This window comes from Gracilinanus agilis, chromosome 4 (genome assembly GCF_016433145.1).
Source record: "Gracilinanus agilis isolate LMUSP501 chromosome 4, AgileGrace, whole genome shotgun sequence".
NCBI classification, from domain to species: domain Eukaryota; kingdom Metazoa; phylum Chordata; class Mammalia; order Didelphimorphia; family Didelphidae; genus Gracilinanus; species Gracilinanus agilis.
The window spans coordinates 291,188,643-291,211,801 of record NC_058133.1 but is presented as its reverse complement, the minus strand read 5'-3'; the positions used below and the strand labels follow the sequence as shown (position 1 = coordinate 291,211,801).

Here is a 23,159-nt window from a genome sequence, read left to right as displayed (position 1 = left end):
GTAGAATTATGATTCTATGGCAATGAACAGATGACTTTTTTAAAAATGGTTGTTGAGGATTTATGTAATCTTAAATTTAGAATTGGAAATTACCTCAGAAGTCTTCTAGTTCAATGCTCTCATTTTACTGAAGAATCTTTGACCCTGAGAAATTAAATAACTTGCCAAAGGTTACCTGGGAAGTAAATTAATGAATCAAGATTCAAATCCAGACTATCTTAACTCACAAAAGAGCATTGTTTCTACAATGTAAAAATTGTAAAATGCTGCAACCTTAATTTGCAACATAACGTAAAAGTATCCTCTTTACTTACATGGTTTGAGCATGTAGTTTCACCACTGATATGTTTCAGTAAGCCTGAAACTCAGAATGGAATGAGATTTGTGAAAAATTCTAAAAATATTTTTTTAAGTTTGTTATGCTATGTTAAGAGCAAGATGAACAAAGAAGTGACAGACCTACTGAGGTAAGTGATGTTTAAAAATGACATAAAGTGAACTATTCAAATTATTTTTCTTCTGGCTTCTTTTGAATGATCTTCAAATTGAGAACAGAAAAACAAATAGGGTAAAAAGGAAATTGAAGATAGGAAGGTGGATAACAAGAGATCACCTAGCTGCTTCAAATAAATTCAAGTGTGCAGTCTCAGACAGCTGCAAAGTAGGATAGACACTTTTGCTAATTTGGGGAATAATGGAAAACAGGTCTCCACTACTGTACTCTTTTGATGCTTTATTAAGACATAGAATTAACCCTATGTTCCTGAAGCCTATGAGAACATAGTGAAATCTGTAGAAAGTCCTACCAAGTTGAAAAAGTTTGAGTATGGGCCCTGTGATGTAGTGTGTGTACCTGTTGTTTGGAGAGCACCCTAGAGAAGGGCAAAGACTCTTATCATCAGAGGGCTGGCTACCAGGCATTGAGTTTCATTTTCATTTTTACTTTAAAAAAATTTGCCTTACATAACAATTCATGAGGCCATATAATAAAGAATAGTAGGGATTGTGATTGATACTAGTTAAAGCACCCCTGTTGCTCTAATCATGAAATTTTAAAATAATGAAGGTCTGGAGAACTGGAATGTTAGAATATGAGAGAGGAATTATCCAAACTTCAAAAATTGTTGGGGATGGGGGAAGGAGATAGGTTCTAGAAATCAAAGACTTAATGAGTTTGATTGCAATTGCAATTGCAATGATGGACTTCTCTACTAGCAGCAATGCAATGATCCAGAACAGTGCTGAGGGACTTATGAGAAAGAACGCTATCCACATTCAGAGGAAGAACTGTGGGATTAGAAACACAGAAAAAAAACAATTGCTTGAACACATGGGTTGATGGGGATATTATTAGGGATGTAGATGCTAAACAATCACCCTAGTACAACTATCAATAATATGGAAATAGGTCTTGATCAATGATACATGTAAAACCTAGTGGAACAGCATGATGGCTATGGGAGGAGGGGGTTTTGGAGAGAGGGAAAGAACATGAATCCTGTAACCATGGGAAAATATTATAAATTTAAAAAATTACAAACCAAAATAAAAAGAAAGAAAAATTAGGAGCTGGTTGAATATATATAGCCAAAATGGACTGATTAATTGATGACTATCAGCCTAAAGAGAATTTACACCTGCCATCTTACAAGCTACTTTTAGCTCTATCTTATTCAACATCTTTATCATTCATAGAAAAATATTTATTAATTATCTTATATGTACCAGGCATTTTTCCTGGCACTGTGGATTCAAAGGCAAAAGCAAAATAGTTGCCCTCAAGAAGCTTCGGTTCTATCATGGAAGACAACATGTACCTATATTAGTAGATAGAAAATCAATAAAGGTTCTTTGTAGAGCAAAGTGGGGAGGCACAAGTAGATTGGGAATCAGAAAAGGTCTCAGTTCCCAGAGAAGATGGTTACTGGTCCAAGCTCTGAAGGAAGTTAGGCATTTTAATGGGCAGAAGTAAAGATGGAGAGAATTCTAGATATGGAGCAAGAGATGGAATGCTGCATGTGAGGAATAGGTATGACAAACTTGAGTGAAGAAGAGAAATGTCAAAAAGTCCACTGTGTAAGTAGGTGGGAGACAAACTGAGAAAGTATTTGAATACCAAATGGAGCATTTAGTATTGGCCCCAGAGGTAAAAGAATGTCACTGGTATTTATTGAGCAAGGGAAGGGTATGATCAGACCTGTGCTTTAGGAATATGACTCCAGCTTGGGGAATGTCAATGAACTAAATGAAGTCATATAGTCAATCGCATGATTATTAAATTTGTAGAGAACACAAAATTGGGAGAGACAACCCAGATGGTGGATAACAATCAGTATTCAAAAAGAACTCAACAGACTGGAACAATAGATCAAACTAAGAAAAGGAAATTTAATAAGGATAAAAGTAAAGTCCTTCATTCAGGCTAAAAAATCAGCCACATAATGCCAGTTAGGAAAGATGTGACATAATAGCTGTTCATGTGAAAAACACGTAGGGCTTTTCAAGTCACTGTAGATCAATATGAGCCATTAATATAATTTGGCTGCCTTTAAAAAATTAATGCAGTCAAGCCACATTAGTTTAAAAAATTAACCCACCCAAGCCACATTGCTCAGAATATAATATTCCAAACAAATAGAGGCAATGAAATGTGGTAAATGGATAGATAACTGGAACTAGAAGTTTGGAAAGACCTGAGATCAAATCTGGCCTCACACACTTACTAGCTGTGTGACTCTAGGCAATTCACAATTCCTCTCTGCCTTAATTTTCACCTCTTCAATATGAGGATAATAAAATTTACTTCTTAGGACTATTGTGAGGGCAACATGAGATAATATATGAAAAAGAATTTTGCAAATGTTGAAATGCTAAATAAATGCTAGTTATTATTTTTATCATCATCATCAAGGGAAGTAATAGCCCACTGTACTTTATGCTTATTAGATGACATATGGAATATTGAGTTCTATCTCAGGACTGATTTTTAAAAGAGAGTGTTCATGATATTAAGAAAACTTCAAAAGCACATTCTAAATCTGTGATCCTAGGACAAACTATATATGGATAGCCTAGAAATGAGAAGATTGAGGGACAGAGGGGAATGATAGTTGCCTTCATGTATTTGAAGAATTGTCATTTGGAAGAGAGAGATTAGTTCTGTGTGGCTCTAGAGATTAAAACTAAGACCTATGGGAGGAAATTGAAAGAGGTTATATTTCACTAGATGGTCTTTTTCCAGTAGTAATAACATTTGTGATTTTTCTTCATTGTTTGGCATCTTCCTCTTTTTCAGATATTTTTCATACATATGCATGAAACATTTATGAGAATGGTGTAGGGCATCTATATAGGATATCTTTGATAGGAAAAAAGAAGGTAACAGACAGCTTTTTTACAATTTTTTTCCTATACTGGATAGCATCCTTACAGTACCAGAGCTGACTAAAAGTGGAGAGAATATAAGGTTTAACTGCTTTTTGTTTGACTTAGAAGCAGCATGGCATCATCGGTAGACAAACAGATACACAATCAGGAAGAAGAGAGTTCAAAACATACCTCTGACACATGCTGGCTACCTGATGCTGGACAAATCAATTAATGCTCCAGGACCAGAGGCAATTTTCTAAGACTCTAAGTTCTAGAGAACATGTCAATTTGCAAAGGGAATTTCCAACCTAGAAGTTCTCCATTCAAAAAAAAAAAAAAAAAAAAAAAAAAAAAAAAAAAAACAGAGGTCCAGCCCTCTTCTCCATTTTTAAAAAAATCTCACTTATAAAAACAAATTGATTTAACAGAAAAAAATTTCAGCCTTAAAGACTCACCACAAACAAGGTACTTCTCATATTTAAGATCCTATTAACAATTTTGACAATGATGGTGATGATTAATATTAAATGTGATGAATAAATACAAGTGGGTTATCCATCTCCTATCCCTTACCCTTGTTACATGACTAGCCTCACTTCTATTTTGCTCATGAAACACTTTGATGTTATCTTTGATGCCTCTCCTCATGTACAAGATTTTATATTGCATCCTGTTTATATCCATGAAAGGTCTTTCTATTGATCAATTCTGATTTTCAGAGATTATGTTATTTTATGATTCATAGAAGTATAGTGACACTAGAAGAGGAATAGTGTTGAAAAAAATGAAGTTTTGCTTTAGAGAGGAATTTAGCATCCTTGAAAGCGCTCCACAATTTACCAAATGAATTCAAGTATGTTCTCTTCTTCATATTCAGTTTTGGGGCCAGCTCCCTGCTGAATTGTGATGTCTGTTCAAGGTTTAAGTACCAATGTACTAATTCAATGAGCTGTCCTAATTGTTTTCTTCTGTTCAGATTGTTAGATAAACCATTTTTCAGTGCTTGTGAATATTATTTAGGAGGCTTTATATAATAACAGAGCTTGGTGTCATTAGCTCAACAGGTCCACACACAGGAATGCCAGGAGGAGAAACTTCTCTATATTTGGGGAATCCCGCTTTCATTTGGACTCTGCAAATGGGCATGTTCCATTTCTTTTTTTGCTTTGTTGAGCATGCAATTTCCCATTTAATTCTTCATTTATCAGTGTAGGGCAGAGATCTTTTTTTTTTTTAATTTTCTTTGTATTCTCAGAATTTAGCAGAATGCCAATCAAATGGAAAGCATTGTAAAGGTTGTTGATCTTTTGATTCTCATTTCCACATTTCCATGGATTGGAAACATCTTCTATATCAAATAACTAGTATTCATTTCTATACATACTTAATTTAGTCCTTATGGTTATATATAACTATACCATAAAGACTTTGTTCTGGGACTTTGGAAGATAAATGTATATTTCTAAACTATTATAAATTAGTACTGTAATGATAAATGGAAAATGTGAGATAATAGTCACATAGCATTTATTATGTACCAGGCACTGTATTAAGCACATTATTTCATTTGATCTTTACAATAACATGGAAAAGTAGCTACTATTATAAGTAGCTGCTATTATTATTCCCATTTTACAGATGAGAAACTAAAGCAAAAAGAGATTAAATTATTTGTCTATTATGTTACCAACATATAGCTAGGGACTTCTTTACTATATTTCAAATAATATCTTTTTATTCTTCAAATTACAGTTTTTTCTTTCCTCTTTGCTAGATAATTCAGCTCATTAAATTTCATCATACATAATTCTAGACAACATATGTTAGGAATAAAGGGATTAAAGTAGGTAGGTTTGTGATCATTTGGGGAGACAAGATTTATACAAAAAATAATTAGCAAATAATAGATCGCAACACAATAAAATACCAGATTTTTAAAATGAGACTAGATTTTTTTTCTTTGATGAGTCTCAAGAGCCTGCAAAAGCTTATATTTAAACCTTTAGAGTTTGAATACTTTAACTTACATTCTCAGTAATTTTTCAATAATCTTTATGGAGCTTTCCTCCTTTTACTCCAAATGTAGGGGATCATGGAGGTATAATACTGCAATAGCAGATAGACATGGCTGCTTTGTCAGTTTTCTTGATTGCATTTCTTTGTTAGAAGGGAGGGTTTATGGAGTTTGGCTATATTGGAAAATGACTATGATTATAAAAATAAATTATATCAACAAAAATTTAATAGATATGTTATAAGAGTGAAGGATAACATGTGGAAAGTACACCACTGATATCCTTGTAGTATAATAAAAAAGCAAAGAAGTCCTTCAGCACTTTCACTGGATCCTTTGTAGAAAATTTAGAGTAAAGCATGGAAAGAATTTATACAGGATGGGCAGGCATGGATGAACTATGGTTTGTATTCTTAAAGGGAACAATAACACTGATGAACTAACTGAGAGATCCAGCTGAATATTTGAGTAGGCCTTAGGAAAAGATCTTGCATAGACCTAGCAATCTATCAAGAGGGATTTTGTTATGAGCAATTAGAGAATCAAGTTAACTACTTTATTGGAAGAAATATTATTACTTGTTCAGGAAAAAAATCCTTTTGCTTTCTTTCTCAATATTGTGATGCTCAAAGTATTCAAACAATAGTTGTTTTCTTTTCTCTCCTTAGACTCTCACAGTGACCTCATAAACCCTCATTCATTTAAATACCATCTCTATGAAAATCACTTCCAGAATATGGCTTTGAACTCTGACCTGATCTTGTCACACATTTCCAACTGTCAATTGACCATTTTAAACTGGATGTCACATAGGCATCTCATAGTTAACATATCCAAAAGAGAACTAATTCTCTCTCCCCAAAAAACAGTCCCTTCCATTCAACTTCTCAATTTTTGTAGAGTACCACCATTTTTCTAGTCTTTCATTTTGTAAACTTGCATCAACCATGTCTAATTTCCCTCACCCATATATCCAAGCCATAACTGCATCTTTCCTCTTATACCTCCTCAATATGTTTTACATCTAATCCCTTTTCTCTACTCAAACAACTATTCAGTTACTATCTTTCCTAGTGACTAATAGAACTGCCTACTGTGCCACCACAACTCTCATTCTTCTACTTTAATTCCTTTGAACTAATTTCTCCCATGTCTGGAATATACTCCTTCAACACCTGAACTTGAGAGATTCCCTTACTTCCTTCAAAACATTGTTCAAACACTACCTTCCATTCAATTATTATTTTTCTGACTATTCTCTCCCAATTACAAGTCAATTAATTCATTATGGGATATATTTATTATTCTCTACTTTCTTAAATATGTACATTCTATATTTCCAGATCAAATGTAAGTTTCTTTTTTTATTGATTAAGAAAATTTTCCATGGTTATATGTTTCATTTTCTTTCCCTCCACTCCACCCATCCCCCTTCCATAGCCAACGCACAATTCTACTGGGTTTTACATGTGTCATTGATCAGGACTTATTTCCATTATCATTGATATCAAATGTAAGTTTCTTGAGAATAGAGAATGCTCAGATATTTGCATCTGTACCCCCCAGTGATTATCACGCATATTAGCCATTTAATAGCTCCTTAACAATTGAGGAATAACATAATATAGTTGATAAGCTTGGAATATAAAAAAACTCTTTTCCTTGGACTATCATCTGTAATGGAATGAGCTTCACTAAGTACAAAGAAAAAAGTATCTAGAAGTTTTTTCATCTAATGCTTTTTTTCTGGGGTGTAGGGATCACCATGACAACTTACTCTACATACCGAAGGACACTCTGGACATTGGCCACATATCAAGGACATATCTTTCTGTCTGAATTCCTTCTTCAGTCTTTGTATGTCACCAAATGATAACAAATAGCATCCCATTGTTCAAGAAACACTTTGCAAAACACAATTTAACCAAATTTAACGTGTCAAAGGGGAAAAAAGGAAAAGAAGAGAAATGACATGATTCAAATCTGAGGAAGTGATGATCATAAATGTTTATAATACAAGGTATGTCGAGAGTATATAAAAATTGTCAAGGATAAATTGCCTTTGAGTCTAAAGAAAATGTTGGTGCTATTCAAAAGCTTTCAGCACTGCATTTTCTGAACAACAGTGACATCAAGTGCCCTCAGGTAAATGAGTCATGGACCACTTAAAGGGTGACAGATCAGCTGACAATCCCAATTAGAAATAAATTATCTGTCAAGTTTAAGCACCCTGGATGACTTCTGGATAATTAGAGTGAGTTCTGCTGTGCCTTACCTGAATGTTAGTATGGAGAGTACCTAAAGCAAATTCAGGGTTTAACACTGCACAAAGAGAGATAGAGATAACTATATTTTATCATTTATTATTGTCACTGTATGCTAGCAACCAGAGTAGGAATATGATCCATGACTCAAAATATATATATATAAATTACCTTGAGTAAATATAAACAGCAAAAGAAATTCCAAAGGCAGCTAGGTAGAACAGTGGCAATACACCGTGTTTGGAATTGTGAGGACCTGGGTTTAAATCTGGCTTCAGAAACGTCTCAGCTGTGTGACCCTAGGCAAGTCATTTAACCCCAATTGCCTAGCCCTTGCCACATTTCTACCTTATAACGGATCATTAGAGAAGGTAAGAGTTTTAAAAAGGGGGAAAACTTCAGTCTATTCCATTGGAAAACTTGGATGTGACCTTGGGCCACCCCTGGCACTATGCCTTCTTTGTTCTGTTTCTATATAATATGTGACCTGGACTGGGATTGGTGCAGGGATCCACCATGTTATTTTGTCCCACAGCCACCAAGCATTTACCTCTCATGAGTAAACTCCTCAGTTAACCTCATTAACCTTAATAGAACCTATTACTAACCAAGGTGATGTGGATCTCTTTTTCTCTGGTATCTTAATCTCTTGGAGAGCACGCCAACCTACAATGGGCATAATCAGCATAGCACAGATCTGCCCCCTTACGTTTAGTACAGTTGGCAGGATAGTTCTCTAAAATCTAATGTCCTGACTATTTTTCAAGGCAACAGGAGAATCTGTCCCCCTACAAATTTTGTGTCTTTACACTTATTATTATTTCTGCTACTGTTATTATTATAGTAATCTCAACTAGTAGTTTGCATATCTGTTACTCTTATAATCTACTCTGAATTGAATTATATAGAGTCATAGTTTTCAAACTACAAAGAACTTAAGAGGAAATCTTCTGGTCTAACTTCTGTATTTAGTAGATAGGTAAACTGGGGCCAAGAAAACAAAGTACAATTTTATTTCAAAGTTATTGTATAACATTATATCTTTGTATCTTTTTAATATCACTATTTGATTGTGATCTCCACAAAATTATGGACCCTTCATTGATCTTTATAACTTCCTCAGGCCCTAAAATAGTGCTTTTCATGTAGTAGATATTGAATAAAGGGGTTTAATTCAATTCAGCATCCTTAATTAAGTACCAGATATATGTTAGGCACTGTGGTAGACACTGAGAATTAAAAGTCAAAGATGAAACTATTCCTAGCTTTAAGGACCTTACATTCTACCCAGGGAGGAACACAACATAAACATAAGTTAATAAAAACCATATAAAGTAATCACAAGAGGGGAAAAGCCAATACAGAGAATTAAGAAAAAAATCATGTAAAACATGGTCACTGAGCTATGTATGCTCTGAAGAAAGCTAGAGACTCCTCTTTGCAGCTAGACCTCAACTTCCATGGGGACAAGAAAGATATTTTAATTTTCTTTGTACCTTCCCCAGGGCTAGACTTAAAAAGCACTTGTTGAGTGAAAGAATTAAACAAACAATTCAACAGTCAATGAACACAATGTTTGATAATCTTGGGCCAGAAAAGAATCTCCAAAGGTCAATTAATCTAGCTTTGTGTCCATGTAAAGATAAACACCTAGCATGGCTTAGAAAGCCAGACTTCTATGTTTTTATCATTTTTAGAGAGACTTCAACAATACTTATCAACATCATAAAACTCAGATTTAAGGTAAAAGAATTTTTGTGAATGTCTGATGAAGTGGTTCTTAAAGTATGGTCCAAGGACTCATGGTACCTTTCCCACCAAGAACCTTTCCAGAATTCTATCAGATTAAGACAATTGTCATAACATTAATAAGTTGTTATTTGTCTATTAAAATGCTCCAATAGTCTCCATTTACAAAAATTTGAGTCTAAAATGTCCTCATATACTTCCAAACAACATATCATAGCAAATTGAATGCAGAAGTGAATCTGAGGATTCAACCATCTTCTATTAAGCCAGATATTAAAGAGATTTGCAAGAATATATAAAATAATGTTACTATTTTTGTTTTAGAAAATATTATTTTTCATTTAAAAGTTATATCAATGTAATAAATTTAATATTGCTTGTAATGGATTATTAAATATCTTCAAATTTTATGTTTTAATTTTCAAAATGATTTTTAAAAATCAATAGATACAATCACACTTACAAAAGCTGTGAGATTATCAATAATTTTAAGAGTTTAAAAAGGTTCTCAATAATTTTTAGGAGTCTAAAGGAATCTTGAGGCCAAAATGTTTAAGAACCATCGGTCTAATACAGGGGTCGGCAATGTATGGCTCTCAAGCTATATCTGGCTCTTTTGAGGGCCAGAGATGGCTCTTTCTCCAGGAGCCATAAAGTCAATTTATTTTCAGGCACTGTTACAGGAGTGCGCACTGTGAGCACTGTACGGCTCTCACGAAATTACATTTTAAAAAATTTGGCTTTTATGGTTCACAGCCAAAAAGGTTACCGACCCCTGGTCTAATACATTCTCTGTCTGTCTTCTCTCTGAATTTATTTTGAATGTTAAAAAAAAAAAAGTTATTGGCCAACATTGATACAACAAAATTTAGCTCACTGCTGAAAAGAATTGGGGAGAGCAAAAGAGACATTTTGCAACAAATTCAAGGAATTTTGGAATTATATATATTTGAACTTGTCTTTCTTCCATGTTGTTTTGGTTTAACTTCATTTACTAAGTGCTTATTTTTAATGACATCTGCCTTTGAGGAATTTATATTTTTCTAAAGTAATGCACATGCCAGCAAGTATGATTTATATAGAGATGTAGAGGAGGGAAGAAGTCTGGCAGGGAGGGAGGGTTCACAGCTAGATGACTCAGTGGATTGAGAGCCAGGCTTTGAAATGGGAAGTCCTGGTTCCAAATCTGGCCTCAGCAACTCCTGGCTGTATGACCCTGAGCAAGTCACTTAATTTCCTTTACCACCCTTCTGCCTTAAAACCAATTCACAGTATTGATTCTAAGATGGAAGATAAGGGTTAAAAAAAAAGTATGCCATGGAGGTAAAGGAGAGATTCAAACAAAGTCCTCTAAGAAAAGATAAGGAGGATGCAAATAGGAAAGGGAAGATTTTGTTTATGGAAGATGTAGTATCTGTGCTGTGTCTTGATAGAAAAGGATGATTTAGAGAGGAACAGATAAGCAGAAAATTAATTCCAGGTATTGAAGACAGCCTGCAGGAAAAGAGGCAGCTCACTGAGTTCAGGGAACAGACAGATCAGCTGGAACGAAGATGGTGCAAAATGGAATAAAACGAAATAAGGCTAGAAAGGTAGGTTGCAGCCAGGAGCAAGATTGTGGAAGGACTTAAATGAAAACCTGAGAAGTTTGCATGTTATGCTAAGGAGACCAGGAAGCCACTGACATTTTCTTGTAAGTGACATGGAGTGACATAGTCAAACTTATAGATGATTTAAGCTGCTGTGCCATGGAAAGGTGAGAGAGGACTCCTTTCATATAAGATTAAAACAAATAACAGAGCAGGGAAGGTGAGGAAATAATGCAATTGGTTATAGGGTTGGTAACAAACATCATAAGGTTACATGGCTGAGGAATGGTGAATATTACGATTGATTGGAAGGACTAGCAACCACCCCCTCCTTTCTTCCTGTGACTAAGAAAAATTCATTGTGTGAGTCCACATGCAAGGTCAGAGAAAGTGGTCTAGAAATCCTTGAAGGACAGATTAGTGGTGTACAGAACCAGACTCTCTGATGTCCACCTGAAGCCCCCAAAGAGAAGATTTCCTTGAGGCAAGAATAGAACAGTGATTAGCAGGATAACAGGATCCCTAAACTTAATTCATTATAGAACAGCTGAAATTCCAAACAGTTGAGAGACAAAGAACCATAACTTAGTTTTAGGACAAAATCAATTAACAGCAAATCATATCAATAAAAAAAATACAGAATCGATTTAATCTTCTCAATGTCAATAGGCTGACAAGTTTATGTTACAAAGGTCCATATAGGCATATATAATGACCATAACTTTACTTTCTAGTAGTGGTCAGTGTTGAATATGTGATTTGCATCAGGAATGATCCACAAAATAAATGGCAACAAAATGTTGTAGTTTTATTGGGAAAAAAAAAACTGGTAAAAAATGATCTGGCTTTACAATTAAATTGAGTGGCAACATGAGTGGGGAGTGGGGAACTGAGCAATTTTCCATACAAATAAAGAAGTCCAAGTCACAAAATACCAATTTTTCTCTCATATGGTCATAGCCTGTGTGATAAAGTTGCTCTCTATATGGTATGAAGCTGCTCAAAACATACAAGAGATGGGATCTAGCCATAATGAAGCCAGGAGATGTTCATTTCTGAGATGAGCTTCCTTAGTGATAACTCTTTCTTTCACAAAACTATCTCCATCCCAGGGGAAAGGCATGAGATCAAAATTTAATTTTAAATCTCATCAAAGGAATGTCTTGGGGGAGGGGACAGAAGGGCATGGAGTGAAACGGACGTGATTATATAGGAAAAGACATCCTAAACTTGTCAGTTTAAGGCATGTTTCATATAGTGCTTCCCCCAGAGAATGCCAAACCTCCCACTGTTTTAATCAAGCAATAATGCCAAAGTCACACATTCTCAAAGTTAATTTTGTTCACAGCCTATTTTATCCAATGGCTTATTTTAAAACTTTCCTTGAAATTCTGTAATAACATCTGGTCATTGCTAAAACAGTGGGTTATACCATCAGGTGAGCTCAAATGAGAGAATGCAAAGAAAGTGCGTTGCTCATATTTATGCATATGTATATGCTTTGCAAGCCCTTAAATGATATATATATATATAGACATATTAAAAACATATCCTGGTAATAGTATGTCTCTCTTAAACAATTCATACATATTTAATATACATCAATAATATCATATATGTTTTGTTTATAAAATATTATCTATTTAGCAAATATAATCTATTTAGGGGAAGAGAAGGGTGCTATTATTACTGAAAAAAACAACCCCATATATATATGTGTGTATACGTATATATGTGTGTGTATTTATATATACACATTATTGCTATTACAGTAATCTCAACTAGAAGTTTTCATATCTGTTGCTCTTATAGTCTACTCTATTTGGCATTATATAAAGTCATAGATTTCAAACTATCAATAAGCTAACAGGAAGTCCTCTGGTCTTGTTTAGTATTTAGTAGATAGGGAATTTAGTATTTAGCATTTAGTAATATTCTGTATTTAGTAGATGGGGAAACCAAGGCCAAGAGAAGAGAGTACAATTTTATTTCCTATTTATATGAATAACATTGTATCTTTTTGATATCTCTACTATATTGTGATCTTCACAAAGTTAAGGACCCTTCAATGATCTTTATATCTTCCTCAAGTCCTAGCAAGTCCTATCAATATAGTAGATATTGAATAAAGGGTTTAATTCAATTAAGCAATCTTAATTAAATTAGGCATTATGCTAGGCATTGAGAATTCAAAGACAAAATGAAGTTATTCCTAGTTTTAAGGACCTTACATTCTACTGTAAGGGTTAAAATAGGGGTTTGACAAAAATAAAAGAGCAGCTTTTAGTAATGAGTTTTAATGGGAATATAGTAGAATTGTAAATTAATATTATGCCTTTAAGCCAGAGAAAATACAATTTCTAGCAGTTTTTAACAATTAACAATTTAGCTTAATTAAAATAGATAGTAAAAGAATATAGTAAAATGAATACAGTAAAAGAGAGAAATATAGAAAAGAGGTAGAGAAAGAAATTTCCCAAAGTCTATACTATTTATCCTATAACTGCCTATAACTACTATCTAAAACTGCCTATATCTACCTTTAACTGCCTATAACTACCACTAATAACAACCACCCCACAAAGTTCCAACCCAAACCACCCAATCAAAACCAACCCAATCAGTGTTTAATCCAACCCCAATTAGGTCTGTCAAGGAAAACCAACCACCTCCCAAAAAGTTCAAGAAAGAAAAAAACCTAACAGACCAAACCAAAAGCCAAAAGGCCTTTTAAGTTTAAAGCCCTCTCAGTAATCTCAGGTTTGCCTTTTATATTCCAGCAACTAAATGCCAACCACAAACCCAATGCACTCCCAGAAGCCAACTTCTCAGCAACTCCCAGCCCAAACTGTCAGCAACTGACAGACCAACCAATTGGCCCTCACCCCCTTTTATACCCTTTTTCTACCTCACTTCCTGTCTCTATGGTTCCTCCTTCCTTTATGATTTCTACTTCCTGTCACTGTGGGCTGGTTATCCCTACACATCTTTATGGTAAGAGGACCTCCAGGTCCCCCATTAAGTTAAAAAAAAAAAGAATAAAGAATTCCTCTTTACACTACCCAGGGGGAATACCACATGAACATAAATTAATAAAAATCACATAAACTAATTAATTACAAGAGGAAAAAAAAGCTAACAACAGAGAATTAAGAAAAGATTCATGTAAAAGATGGTCCCTGAGCTATGCTTTGAAGAAAGCTAGGGAGTCCTGCTAACTGCTAGATTCCAATTTCCATGGGGGCAAGAAAGATATTTTAATTTTCTTTGTATCTTCCCCAGGGCTGCCTCATACACACTATGATTATTGCAAGCACTTAATTTTGAAAAATCAATGAATGTTCTATGGTTATTGGGAATTTCATAGCAGGATTCTTCTGTCCTTTAGCTTTAGGATTAGGGAATGTTTATGAATGTCTAACATATTCTCAATATTTTCTTCCTACTGCTTAAACTTCTCTCTTGTCTTATTTTTAAGGGTTAGGGGAACAGCTCACCATCAGTGGCAAAAACAAACAAACAAACAAAAAAGCATCAACCTTTCACATTACTGCTGAAAGAAATTGAGGAAGACAAAGACTTCATAACATTTTGAAGACATTTTGAGATCACCTGAAATTGTGGAGATCACCTGAACTGAGGAACTGGGGATCACTTAAATCTTGAAGTGACTTTAAAAATTATTTAGTCCAACTCCATTTTATAGATGAGAAATGTGAAGCCTAAAGAAGTGAAGTTAGTGACTAAAAGCATACAGCAAAGGTGATAACCATTAACCTACACAAACATTTGCAACATGACGATATTACAAAATAAAATTTCTACATCCAAGGGAGTCGGCATGCTAACCGTGTTCTTTTTTTTCTCCCCCATAAAACCTTGTACTTTCAGCATGTTATTTAAAGGTTTATTTGTTTCCATGGTAACTCCCTCAATAAGAATGTTAGCATTCATTGAATATAAGAGCTAGAAGGCTCCTTAGAGATCATGAGTCTAACCTCCTCATTTTCAAATAAGGAAACTGAGGCCTCAAGAGAGAAAATATTTGGCCCGAGGTCACTCAACTAGTTAGCAACAAAACAAGGAGTAATACAAAAATCTCCTGAATCTCAGTCTATATTCTATCTTCTTATTCTGTTATAAGCATATTGACAACTATGAGAAAAATTGTTTTGCATCTATAAAAATATTTATTATGCTTTTTAAAAATTCAATCATTTGACTGAATTTCTATCTTTTCTTTAGATTGAATTCGATCAGGTTTTTTTTCCCCTTTACATGCCCAAGTATTTCACTGGTACTGGCATAACATAGGAATCAGCCTAGCTACTTATAAACCATTTGACTCCAAAATAATCAACTGAAAAATTTAACAATTCGGTTCACCAATATTCTTTAAGTACCTGCTATGTGGCAGGCACTATCCTAGGTTCTTAGAATACAAAGATAAAAGACTACCAGTCCCTTCCCTCAAAGAACATTTATTTTGGAAATGAGGAAGAGGTACATAAAGGTATATAACCAGTTGTGTTAGCTCTATTATGGCCTCAATTAGGTAAGACTGATTTTATTTCAGTATATTGGCTAAATCATCCAGTCTCTTTGTCACCTAGCATACAAATGTGTAGTAGCTAGTTTAATATGAAGACCTGAGTAAAATTCATATAGTTGAGTGATCCTGGGCAAAATAATTAATATTTTCAGTGTCAGATTCCTCATATATAAAATGGGAAGAAAAATAATACCTGTGGAATTTACCTCACAGGCTCATTGAGCGGATCAAATGAGATCATGTATAGAAAACACAACTGGTCTTATAAAACTGTCAGCTCATATTATTTCACAGAGATTCAAAGAGAATAAGAATATTTTAAACCAGTGACACAAATATAGTATATGTACTTTAGAATTTGCTAACCATTATAGGAAAGAGAAATATAAAAATATGATGTGGCAGGGAAAAACCTCCCTTTTTATTTCTGTCCAATTTTTATTACCTATTTGAGGATTCTTAAGAATTGAAATGCATTATATTTGTTCCTGTTTCATTCTTCTAATAAAAATGCTCTATAAGTTCAACATTTCTATTGATGTCACTCTGCAATTTAGAAATATGATATAGTACATACCAGTTGACTCACAGCCATTGTAGATGATGGAGAGGAGAGATTTGCCTGAAAAAATATATACACATACAGAATATTAGAATAGTGTTCCTAATCAAAAGGGACAATATTAAAGGGATTTGTTGTATTCATGCTCGTAATGACTTCTGGAGGGTGAGAGAATGTAAACATTTTCTCATCAAGAAGTTTCTTAATTAAAAATCCATGAAAATTGCTTGACTTAGGATAGGAAAACTATTTAGACATTAAATCTAATTCAAATTAAATCACAATAAAATACGTATAATAAGCCAATGAAAATTAATTTTTCATTATGTCCCACTAGATATGAAAGGAAAGGTGAAAATAAATGATCCCTGCCCTCACAGAGCCAACACTCTAGTAGAAGAGATATGTAAAAAACCACATATAGAAGTTGATCTCGCAGAGGGAAGTCCTAGCAACTGGATGGGGGAGAGGGGTGGCATGGGAAAGACCTGCAGAAGGTGGGATATAAGCTGAAACCTGAAGTAAATCATGGAAATTAAGAGGCAAAATTGAACAAAAGGGAGCAGTCGAGCCATGGATGAGGGGTGGCAGGGTGCAAGCAATCCAATCCTACAAAGAAAGGAAAAAGACTTGTGTGTATAAAAAAGCTGGGAAAGCTGGATCCTAGACTAAGATGTGAGGAGCCTGGAAGGGCAGCAAAGGGCCAGCTGGTGAAGAGCTGTTAATGGCAAACATCAAGAGCGTGTGTGTGTGTCTACAGAGGGTATGTTAGTGTGTGTGTTTTTTAAAAGGCTTATGACATTTTTAAGTATTTAAAGCCTAAAATTTTACCCAGATTTTTGGGGGACCCCCTCTGTATATACATACATATGTCCGTACATGTGTTTTATAAGCACATATGGGCAGGTGGTATGTTCACACACACACACACACACACACACACACACACACATATATATATATATATATATATATATATATATATATATGAAATCTCAAAGATTTTTTTAGATAAATTATATGTGTGACTAATTAATGATTTTTTTTACTTATTTGTTTGCTTTCTTAATCTCGCTAAAACAAGACAATTCTTTTACATCTCCCTAGTCAATTCCCTATCCCACTCTCCACAACAGCTTTTCCAAACCTTTTCATTCCTCCTCAAACCTCCCACAGCTGCCCCTCCGTCCATCCTCCCAGCTGAGAACTTTGCTTTATATTTTAGTAAAAAAAAAAATTTGAAGCCATACCCCAAGAGCTTCCTATTCTCCCTTTCACCTAATCTCCTATTAATCATTTGTTTTTGCTGTTATCTCCTTTTCACATGAAGAGGCAGCCCTCCTCCTTGCCAAAATAGAGGGCAGCTAGGTTACAACTCTTGTATAAATACCCCCTTCTCAGTGGTGACACTGCTCCAGCTCTGGTGGTCAGGTCCTCATCACCTCATGCTTGGATGACCATAATAGCCCCAATGCCTAGAACTCTCTCCCCATCATCTCTGCCTCCCGGCTCCCAGACTTCCTTAATAAAGTCCCATCTTCTTCAAGAAGCCTTTAACAATCTTCCTTAAACTCAACGTCTATCCTCAGAGATAATCCCCAATTTATCCCTGTATGTGTCTTGTTTGTACAGTTGTTTCCATGTCGTTTCCCCAACTAAATTGTGTACATCTTGAAAGTAAGGATTTTTTTTCTTTTTTTTGTACTCCAAGGACATAATAGTTTCTGGAATGGAATAGGTACTTAACAAATGCTTGTTGACTGCCTGAATGATCCTAAGGGTTATGAAGAGACACTGCAGTTGATTGGCGGGGGTAAGGGGGGAAAAGTAGAATTATGCTTTAGGAAAATCATTTTGGCAATTGTGTAAAGAACATATTGGAGCAGGGGAAAACTTGAAGCAGGGAGACTAAACAAGCTTATTGCAATACTTCAGATGAGAGGTGATAAAGACATGGATTAGTGATTGCTATATAAGTAGAGAGGAAACAAAGGAGAGAGATTGTGAAAGAAGAAATATAATTTGGCAATGGATGTGATAACACAGAATTTAATGACAACTGAAAGTATTTGACAACAAGCTAATAAGATTGGTCTTTTTTTCCCCTTAGTTCATTATGTTTATAGCAGAGCTCATTATGTTTCTGATATGATCCATTTGAAAGGATAAACATTTTCATGCCCTAAAACAAACCAACCTGTTTAGGCTGGCCTTCCAATGAGATGAGAAAGAACTAGAAATACTTGTATTACCAACCCTTCTTAGCTACCTTAATGGAAATATTGGCGTAGCATCTGCAACCTTGTTCACACTGAATTGAATTGGTTGTTTGTTCCCTGTGCCTCAGTTAACCCCACTCTTCTTGGGAATCATAACTGTTCATTTCCATTGCTTCAATGTCAGAGGGAGTAAAATACCTTTGCTAAATAATTACTAATCAAACATTGGTGCAAACTAAGTCTGCAGTATTGCAATTTGAGCTAGAGTTTACGATAGAAAACCCCTTGTTTAATTTTTAATGCTTACTCCTCATCAAAGTTACTCCTCTACTGCTCAAATGACCCTAATACTATATTCTTAAATCAGCAAACATTATCAAAATGGGGAAAGCCTTCTCTATAAAATCAGGAGTGAAATAAGAATGCTTATTATCAACAATAGTATTTAATGTTGAGTTACATATGCTAGCAATAGCAATATGAGAAGAAAAAAAATTGAAAAAATCAGAATGGGCATCAGACAGCTCCTTCTCACTCTCCTTCACTATATCCTCAAAGAGGTCATGACCACTACCCATAAATATCCCCCTTATTTTCTCTCTATATATATAGGACTTCACTTGGTGATCTCATCAGTTCCCATGGATTTAATTTCTTTATACTGATGATTCTCAAAATTACCTATCCTGCCCTAACCTCTCTACTGACCTCCAATCTCATATCTCCAATTTCCTTTCAGATATCTTAAACTGGATATCCAGTAGATATCTTAAACTCAATATGTCCAAAATTAAACTCATTATCTTTTGCCTTAAATCACACTCTTCCTACCTTCCCTATTACTGTATAGGGCATTACCATCCACCCAGTCCCTCAAGTGTGAAATCTAGTTGTCATATTAAATCCCTCACTATTTCTCACCCATTTCCAATCTGTTGCCAAGGCCTATGATTTCACCTTTATAACATCTCTCAAATACATCCTCTTTTCTTCTCCGATACTGCCACCACCTTGGCCTCTTCCAAGCCTCTCTCCACTCCAATCCATCTTCCATTCAGCCACCAAAGTGATTTTCCTAAAGCATAGTTCCAACCATGTCACCCCCACTATTCAATAAACTCCAGTGGCTCTGCATTGCCTCTAAGATCAAACCCAAAATCCTTGGTTTTGCATTGAAAGGCCTTCATAATTCTCTCTCCATCCTCTTCCCCTCTTCTCCTGTCTTCTTATACCTTACTCTCCACTAGGTACTCTCTCATCCAATGGCACTTGTCTCCTTTTTGTTGCATGAAAAGACTCCATCTCTCAACTTTGGCAGTCTGCCAAAGAATGTTTTCCCTCCTTATCAATGTGCCCTGGCTTTCCTGGCATCTTCAACTCCCAACTAAAATTCCATAGTGTAAAGGAAGCTTTTTCAAATCCCTCTCTATTCTAATGTTCTCCCACTTTGGCTTGTTTCCTATTTATCCTATAGATGGCTTGCTTATTCAGTTATTTGCTTATTTTCTCTCCCATTGAATTGTGAGTCCCTTGAGGACAGGGACTGTCTTTTGTCTATTTTAGTATCCTCAGAGCTTAGAACAATATCTGGCACAAAGCAGATGCTTAATAAATGCTTAATGATAGATGCATTGGGAGTTTGCTCCACCAAATCTACTTTGTTAGTCATCCTATAAACATCTATTACCTCGACAAAATCAACAGGTACTCAGTCATCCAGCCTTCATCTGAAAACCTCAACTAACTGGCAACTTAAAAGCTTTTGAAGTAGCTCATTTTACTTTTGGACAACTCATTTGTTGCCATATTTTCTTTATTTTTATTGTTGTTGATCCCAAATCTGCATTTCTAGTCATTCCCATTCAATTCATACTGGAATAGGCATCTCTTCTGCTGCATCCTCAATGTATGCTCAGTCAGTTAATTTTTTAAGTCCTCAAGAAATGGAGAACTTATGATACCCTAAAACAGCTCAGTCCACAGGGCAGCTGGGTAGCTCAGTGGAGTGAGAGTCAGGCCTAGAGACAGGAGGTCCTAGGTTCAAACCCGGCCTCAGCCACTTCCCAGCTGTGTGACCCTGGGCAAGTCACTTGACCCCCATTGCCCACCCTTATCACTTTTCCACCTATGAGACAATACACCGAAGTACAAGGGTTAAAAAAAAAAAAAACAGCTCAGTCCATTTTTGAATAGGTGATCAGGAAGTTTTTCTTTGTACTAATCCCAAATCTGCCTCTCTGCAATTCTTACCAACTGCTCCTATTGTTTCTTCTGTTCAGTCTACTTTTGGCTTCCAACTTCAAAATAAATATTAGAGATGAAAATCATTTTTCACAAAATAATAGTTTTCCTTCACTAATTAGTTGTTTTTTTCAATTTGCAAATTACTAATGAGATCTCCAACAGTATCACCACTTCCTAAGAAAAAGGATAAATGGAAAATCGTAGCTTGCAAATGTACAACTAAAATAATATTAGTGTAATTCAGGAAGTATTTAATTGCCTATCAATGACCATGTTAGTATTGAGGAAATAAAAAATGGAAACAAAACAGACCCTCAGCACCAGAGATGTATGCCCTACAATGTAAACTCAATAAAAAGAGTGATGTTTGGTTTTAAGTGACAGATCAACCTTATTTTAAAATAAGTAACATGAACAAACTAAATTAAACCTTTTAAGAATTATTATACAAATTGAAGAAAAAACATGGAAGACAGGAAAACATTTGTATAAAGGTTATATTTAAGCTGATGGAAAATCTTTACATTTTCCATCCTCTCCCACTTAAAACTCAATTTCTAAAATATATCTTCATCAGGTACCAACATAAGTGATCCTATGGCAGCATTAATTAGTGGCATTTCAGAGAACTCTATTGTCTTTAAATCCATGATTATGTGATGATACTATGAATAGACAATGTTTCTTACAACTCATAAAAAATAAGTTTAAACCAAAGTTGAGTAACCTTAAAATTCTTTTTATGAGTTTCCACCTAAAGAAATCAAGGAAGACAGCAACTCTTATTTTTTAAGCATTTGAGAAAATGTAAGAGTAGCTATTCTATGAAACTGAATCCTTTAATGACTTCCTACAGCACTTGACACCACCAGGAAGAAAAGAAATTAAAAGAAAAAGTGAGAGGAGAAAGAAGAAAGAAAGCATTTAACTGAGACTCATCATAAAAGATTAAAAACACACAAAAGAACAGTATGGAAAAGTTTAACATTTTTCTTCTTGTAAATGGCATATATACAGGTAGAGTTCTGTTATATACTAGTTAAGAGGTGTAAAGAATAAAGAATGAAATGAGGATTTGAACCCTACTGTGCACTGTGAATATACTGAAAAACAACTACTTGGGCCAACTCAACTTCTGAAAAACAAGTTTATTCCATTCAAAACACTAGATATTGAAAGGCAAATGCACCTAAATGCAATCGTCTTCTTGGTCACCATCCAAAAACATTTTCCCTCCTGGGAAGTTTAGACTTTACTCATCTCAGACAGTCATACTGTAGAGACTTGCATTTCACTAAAGCCAGATGATTACAACGACCCTTTAGTGAAGAGAAATCTGTATTTCTCACACATACACACATGCACATACACAAATGGAGCTTTTAAATACCCATTTAACTGAGTCTTCCTTTTCCTTTTCTGACATCTCCCTCATCACCCCTACCCACACAAGCTTGACTCTTTTTGTCCCTTCCTTTTCCCATTCTATGTAAATTTATTGATTTTTCCCATTTCCTCAAAGTCTTTCTTTCTAAGAGAAAAATGATAAATAAATAAATGTGACCATAAAATTTTAGCAGAAAGATACTACCATAAAGGTCATGATAATGAGAATGCATAATAATAATTAGTAATGATAAACAGTCATTTCACTAAGCAATAACAAAGGCTAATATTAGGTAAGCAACGTTGAATTTATCAAAGGAGATGAAAGTGATTTATTTCTGTATGGAGCCTACGAAATAGGTAAAGTATAAAAGGGGAAATATTAGACCCTCCATAGCAACATCCACATGAACCCAGCCAATAATATATTTACTAAGAAATGTTAAATTAAGTCAAGGATATGTGTTTATTAAAATGGAGGTATTTATGATAGCAATTCTGTGCCAGGTTATTGCCACCAAAAATGACAGAAGGAACTTGGACTTAGTGGTCAATGTAGCTTATGCAAAAGTGTGCAAATTTTATGATAGGCCACAAAACCTTAGTGGGTAGGCTTACCAGGAATTATATATCCCAAAAGAATCATCATTTAAAATGAATTAGGAATATCTCAAAATTGTAGCTACTTTTTGAATTTAATTCCTTTTAGTAGTAAGAGAGCAAAAAAAGGAATGATGACAGATGACCAAGAAATCCTTCATATTTTTCTAGAGATGACCAAAGAGCAAACCAAGAAGGCAAGTGGGACAAGACCTATTTGAAAATGTGGCAGTTTTATATTTCCTAAAAAGAGAAAGCAAAATAGGAATGGAGCCATCTGATAATATTATCAACTATAAGTCAGCCTGACTGGCAGGAACCTTTAAGGGAGAAAGGAACACCTTTCTCCAGATTTTGGCTCCAATAATTTCTTCTTTTTTTTTTAACCCTTACTTTCTCTCTTAGAATCGATACTGTGATTGGTTCCAAGGAAGAAAAGCAATAAGGGCTAGGCAATAGGGATTAAGTGACTTGCCCAGAGTTACATAGCCAGGAAGTATCCGAGTCCATATTTGAACCCACAACCTCCTGTCTCTAGGTCTGGCTCTCTATCCACTGAGCCACATAGCTGTCTCCCACCCAAACTTTCCAAAATTATGTATACATAGACA

The 23,159-nt window shown here is 34.9% G+C and overlaps 1 protein-coding gene across 1 annotated transcript in view; it reads right to left on the bottom strand.

Moving 5' to 3' along the window:
- The window catches only part of LOC123247083 (muscular LMNA interacting protein), a 217,887-nt gene that overhangs the window by 119,886 nt on the left and 74,842 nt on the right, over positions 1-23,159 (bottom strand). The window contains exon 10 of the mRNA XM_044675880.1: positions 16,115-16,159. Coding sequence (XP_044531815.1) covers positions 16,115-16,159 — 45 coding nt within the window. The remainder of the gene's footprint in view (positions 1-16,114; positions 16,160-23,159) is intronic.